At 39.5% G+C, this 6,000-nt stretch overlaps 1 protein-coding gene across 1 annotated transcript; it reads right to left on the minus strand.

Annotated features, from left to right (window-relative positions):
* Positions 1-108: 108 nt before the first annotated feature.
* Positions 109-4,402, minus strand: zfpl1 (zinc finger protein-like 1). The gene is made up of 8 exons (XM_023962687.2): positions 4,206-4,402; positions 2,474-2,586; positions 2,275-2,386; positions 1,958-2,151; positions 1,441-1,516; positions 1,176-1,361; positions 963-1,086; positions 109-885 (listed from the first exon to the last, which is right to left on the minus strand). Exons 2-8 carry the CDS (start codon positions 2,573-2,575, stop codon positions 699-701), a joined length of 981 nt encoding a protein of 326 aa, XP_023818455.1. The 5' UTR covers positions 2,576-2,586; positions 4,206-4,402; the 3' UTR covers positions 109-698.
* Between the last annotated feature and the right edge of the window lie 1,598 nt (positions 4,403-6,000).

Here is a 6,000-nt window from a genome sequence, read left to right on the forward strand (position 1 = left end):
TGTGCACCCTAAGACCATCGGCTGCCTGATGCTAACAAATAAGAACATTTGACTGCAAATATTCAATGAAATGAAGAAAACAGACGCAATGAGAAGAGGAATAAGTCATTTCTGTAATATTCCCATTTAATGGAGTCCAAAACAGCAGAAAAACATGGATACAGTATGTATGTCAAGTCTAAAAGCAGAGCATTTAGTTTTCAGGACTCATGCCAACACTCAGTGGTGGAGTACGTGGGCGTATTGGTGTGTTTGAGGCACACCCCCAAAAACATTAATGGTATATTCCTGTTTTAGGATCACACTGAAACTTAGAATAATCTATGACAAGTTATCAAATCTTCTTTCAACAATAAAAAAAGAAGATTACTTTAAAAGATCATGAAAACCGTTATACTGCCCCCCAAAACAAAGCAATAAGAACATGAAAAGTGGTCTTTCTGCACTTGGTCGCCATCAGAGTTTATTTTTGCTTTGTTTGGACCTCAAACTTCTGCAAAAAAATCGATTTTTTTCCATCTGGTGAAACCTCTGACACTCCAACCGCCTGATGAGAAAATAAGAGCCACCCTTTGAAAGTTGGGTGAAGAGCTCCCTCTTTTGGGCTGACGTTGTACTGCAGGGCCTTTTCCACTCGCTGCACGTAGGCGCATGTAGTGTAACACACACAAAAAAAAAGACCAGATCGCCACCTGTCATCAGTTCTTCCCCACACGGATGTTGGGGTTAAGGAGGGGGTCCAGGTTTGGGTCCGAGCTGGCCGAGGCACGTCCAAGTTTAGCCATGATTATTATCAAAGTAAAGAATCCCAAAACGCCGACCAGCAGGAGCATGAAGACCCGCTGCTTCCAGGTCAGGGATGTCCTCTTTGCACCAGAGCGGTTCCTGAAACAAGCATAAAAGAATTTAGCATCAAAGCAACGACTACAGCTAATTTAACGGCGGAGTTTCAGGATGCTGACTTCAAAATGCGTGCGAACCAGCTCAGCGCCGGTCGCCTCCTGTACTTGTCATCATCGAAGTCGATCTGTGTGACGGAGCTGTGAGCTACGTCCCGCGTGTCGTAGATTTTTCTTGGTGAAGACGCTGATTAAAAAAAAAAAAAAAGGTTGTGGACATGAATAGAAAAGTAGCTGTGGTCCTTGAAAGCAGAAGCATGAGGTGTTGATGAGCACCTGTGTGGATTGTAGCAGTGTCGCACGTGTTGGCAGTAGAAAAGGTGACCACGGCGTGTCCCTGCGCGTTCGGATCTCCATTCTTCTGCGGACCTGCCAGGTTTTCCTGCGGTGCAGCAGCGGCGGGTGGAGGAATGAGAGGGGTGCTGTAGGATGAGCTGGCGTAGGCGTTACTCTGCTCTTGAGCTGCGGAAACAAAGAAATCTAGGTTTCACCAACAATCCGCCGAATGTGAAGTCGCAGAAATTCAAAGATCCTTGATCACCATCAAATGTGGACCAGTCTCTGTAATCCGTGACATCGTGAGAATCCTCTTCAGTGTTTCCGATGGGGTCTTCGATCTGAAAAACATTAATAAAAAAAGTTGACACTCTGCAAAAGGGGCTGTTCTATGAATCAGTCAAGATGGATTTTAAATGTGTCTTTTTCTTGTAACGGTGCCATAAAAAGGGGCTTCAGACAGCTTTATTATACACCAGGCATCTTCTCTCACCTTTGTCCTGTGATGAATGAATGTACAGCGTTCCCTCGCTATGTTTGACTCCACCTTTGGGGGTTTTGCTGATTTTTTTCTGTGCAGTTTTGCCTACTTTTTGTGGTGTGAGGATGAAATGCTGCACAAATACAAGCAACTTCTCTAAACGTTGCTGCTTTTCATTTCAAAGTGTTATGAACAACCCATTGAGCAGTTTTTTTTCTGTATACAGTCAGTGTTTATAATATTCAAAAGAAAGGCCAGAGCAAGTCAGTTTGTGAGCTGTTTTCGTGTAAACAGGTCTTACCAGTGGCAGCCCTAAACCAGCGCGAGCCCAGTTGACGGATGAAAGCCTGTCTTTCAGCACATCAGCAATTGGGCTGGCCATGTTGGTGGGGGGGAACACTGGACCCTGACAGGTGGGGCACTGGTATCCCGCTGGAGCTGTGTGGAGGGGCAACCGCGACGCCAAACTGTTAAAACACGCCCAGTGAAAGACATCTATGGATGGAAGAAAAAGAAAAGATGTCATTTTTTCCTTTTGCTGAACACATTTATCTCCTTCCTTATGGCTTAAAATACAGTAACATTTCATGTACAACCAACACATTGAAAGATTCTTACCATAACACACCAGTCTGACAGTCTCTTGTTCAGCTAAGGGAATATTGCACAGAGCACAGTTGGGGTTGTAGTCGCTGTCCTGCAGCCACTGCAGGTAGGACTGCACGATGCACTGAGGGGGTTCAAACACACACGGTTCATGTGATGCAACATGTTTCACTCAAACACGCGTCACGTGACCTGCCTGACACCCGCTCACCTTGTTGTGGTTAGAAACAAGACAATGTTCGCACACGTTCACACGATGTTCGAAGCAGAAGAGATTGGTCACCTTCCTCTTTGGACACTTGCACAGACCCATAGTCACGTGTGCTGAGCAGAAAACAAACAAACAAACAAGCGTCAGCCTTTAATGAATTTGTGCAACAACACATGTTTACAATGAGATTCTTATTAAAGACCCACTCCAATGAAAATGTTGTTTTTAACATTTCGTTGTAGCATTTTACTCATGGTGGAGGACATCTATGAAGAAAATTAAGCTTAAAATGGCATTCCTGAGTATTTCTTTATTGAAATTGTTGTGTGTGTTAACTTGGGGGTGATGGGGGCTATAAGCTAGCGGGAGAGCGAGTAAACAGTGAAACAGTGAGCTCTTAGGTATGGGTGGCGGAAAGGGGAAGGGGGGCCTCCACCCACAATTTAGAGAGAAAATATGTTCTAAAAACTATGTTAAAAAAACACATTGTATTTTTTATATATATTTATATTGGTAAAAACAATATAATCTTAATTAAAAGATCACTGGGAACAATTTGAAACTAGATCAAAAGATGATCAGAGTGGGACTTCAAAATGAACATAAACCTTTTCCATACTATTTAATCAGGAAAACATCTGAAACCAACAATAATCTGATCTTTTTTCTTTTTAAATAAAGAAGAAAAAAGGTGTTGAAGTTATTAACTGTCCTCTAAACAGCCAAAAAGAAAATCGGGATTAATAATAAATTGTTAGGACAACTTCATAAATATATTTGTAATTAAAGAAAGAATATGCTTCCAAGTTCACTTTACATTCTGATTTAAAAAAAAAACCATCATCTGGATAAAAAAATTAGAGCAAATAAAGCCGAACTTGGCATAACAGCATAACGTCACTTTTACAGGTAAAACAAGCGAAGGCACCAAGTGTAAGGTTCTTTGCTGATTTATTTAGAACTGTTGAACTTGATGACTGCATTACCTCAAAGTTTAAAGTAATTCTAAAGGAAAAAAGAACTGAAACTGAAGTGGAATCTCTGCAAAAACCAGATAGACTGAAGTGAGCAGAGGACTGCAGTGATCTCTGGTTATCTTAAAGCAACAGAACATTCCTGTGTTTGGATCAATGAGCAGATGAGGGTCTGGGCTACCCTCAAAACTCTCTGATGTTTTGTTTTTTCTGTCTGTCAGTTTGCCATCAGACCAGCTGAAGCAGAAGATCCCCCTTAGAGTCTGGTTCTTAAGTGATTTTTGGTTTTGTATTTCACAAGGACTGCTCCTCTCCATAATAGTACAATTTAATTAAAGCCCGAAATGTTTGCTTGAACTATATGAAGTGCTACCATGTGTGTGTGAAAGCAGATAAAACCTTTATTCTTGGAAAGTACAACGCAAACGTTCCTGACATTCACAAACAAAAGGCGTATTTCATATACAACTTCACACCATTTGACTGACTGTTGACGCAATCTCAACCCTTTACCTGTGTCATCCCCATTTATTTGCTCAAATGTTAGAAATTGTAACAACGTTTAATGTCTCCTTAATTTGTTCCACATCTCATACATTCTTCTATTAGCATAACAAGTCTTCTGTAGTGAAGCTAATCTGTCAAACTCAATTATTGATCAGGAGTTAGCCGTTAGCTTAGCTTGAAGTTGTCATAACGTTGGCGAGCTAATCTAGCTAGCAGGTGGACTTTCAAAGCAATATACAAACAACATTTACCTGACTTGTCACACAGACATTAACCGAGTTCCTTCCGTTCGTTTTATGTAATGTTGCGAGATTTCATTGAAGCTGTCTTGACGGTTTACAGGTGAAGCTGTTCCAGGGACTGACTCCTTCCTCTATGTGTTTATGTGCCGTGTTTATGTGCCACGTCTCTTCCGCTTCCACGTCTTCTTCTCCGTGGGTCTGTCGTCACAGCACAAAGGTAGACTGCCACCTTGTGGCTTGGAAGGCGAACATCATCAGCTTTATGTGAAGAAGAAAAAAAACAACAATGAACTTCCTTGGGCGTCAAATGACCTTAATGGCCTCGTGGTAGAGTGGTAACCATTAGACTAGAAGGTCGTGAGTTCTAATCCCTGGTCAAGTCATTCCAAAGATTCTAAAAGGATTATGGGATCAGAAGTTAAACCACCAAATTTTCATCAGTCTGTTTTGACATTTTACATACAGTATAAATAGTTTGTGTTTAAACCATGTTTTAATCAATGATAAATTAAGAAAAAAAAAAAAAAACAACAACTTTTATTGCTAACTCTAAAGATAAAAAAGTCATTTTAGACTAGTACCAGACTATTTTATAATTGCTAACGCATGTGTTCAAGTCTGACTGGTAATAATGCAGTTTGCTCCTTTTTCTGATAAAATGAATAAAAAAAGACTTGACCAGATGCACTTAGAAAGCACACACAAAATAATTTCTCTAATAGTGCAAACAGCTGAAATAAAACAATGTAACTACGAGTCCAAAGACACATGAACACGCTCAAAATAAGACATGTAAGGGCCATTTTTTTCACTGGAATGAAAGAAAAGTAAATAGAGTTATAATATCAAATCAAATGTTTGTACTTATTGTATCCTTTCATTAATTTATGGCAGTATAGCTTCATCTAAACAGTAATTAACCTTTGTTAACCTTAAATAATTAACCTTAAATACATTTTAAAACATTTATATTTTGTGTTCATAGCATTAGCTAAAATTTAGTTTTATTATCATAGTAACTTTTTTTTATTTATCTTTTTTAATCCACTCAAATGTAATGTTTCTGGCATTATTCATGCATCAGACCCAGAATTTGTTTAAATTTTATTGCAAATCTTACCACTAATTGACTTCCTTCAGTCATAATACACTATAAATGTACAAATTGTTTACAATTTACAATTGAAGTTTCAATGCACAATAAACTGCACAATAAACTTGCTTGAAGTTGGAAAGCTTTAGCTGTGACGCCAAGAAGTTCTTTGATTGTGGAGTTTTTGTCATTCTTTCTTCTACTGAGAATTTTAAAAGCTGAGTCAATAACAAATCAGTCCTGCAGATAAAGACGTTAACCTTCTATCTGAAGACCCCAAGTTGTGGCATTGATTCTTGAAATGGGTGATCAGAGGGAGTCTGGGATGAGTTTGTGATCCCAGGACTTCAAATTCCAGTAAAAACTTTTCACAGATCCTCTATCAGTAGTTATCTCTTTTATGGCACATGCAATGAAATTGTATCAGAATATTCTGTTTGCACTTAATAAAAACATCTACGGTTTTAATCCAAGTCAAAAGTAAATGGAAGAACTGAAACAAAGCATGAAGAACAGAAACAGGAAAGCATATAAATCTTCTGCATTCCTGTCAGACTCCAGTAGAGTTAAAATAATTCAAAGGCTGTTGCTTTAAAACACAGTGCCTTCACATCTCACAAATTGGCAGCCATGACAGGCTTCAATCCTGACGAGCAGTTTTTAAATTGCACGCTAATGGCATTGAGGCGGGGGCTTGGCGGCCTGCGCATG

The sequence above is a fragment of the Oryzias latipes genome, chromosome 14 (genome assembly GCF_053564925.1).
Source record: "Oryzias latipes strain Hd-rR chromosome 14, Olatipes_Hd-rR_3.1".
In the NCBI taxonomy this organism is placed as follows: Eukaryota; Metazoa; Chordata; class Actinopteri; order Beloniformes; family Adrianichthyidae; genus Oryzias; species Oryzias latipes.

Coding starts and splice junctions, on each gene's coding strand:
- zfpl1 (XM_023962687.2), bottom strand. CDS start 2,575: ATGGGTCTGTGCAAGTGTCCAAAGAGGAAGGTGACCAATCTCTTCTGC. Junction 2,387..2,473: donor TTGTTTCTAACCACAACAAG/GTGAGCGGGTGT, acceptor GAACCCCCTCAG/TGCATCGTGCAGTCCTACCT. Junction 2,152..2,274: donor TGTCAGACTGGTGTGTTATG/GTAAGAATCTTT, acceptor TTCCATCCATAG/ATGTCTTTCACTGGGCGTGT.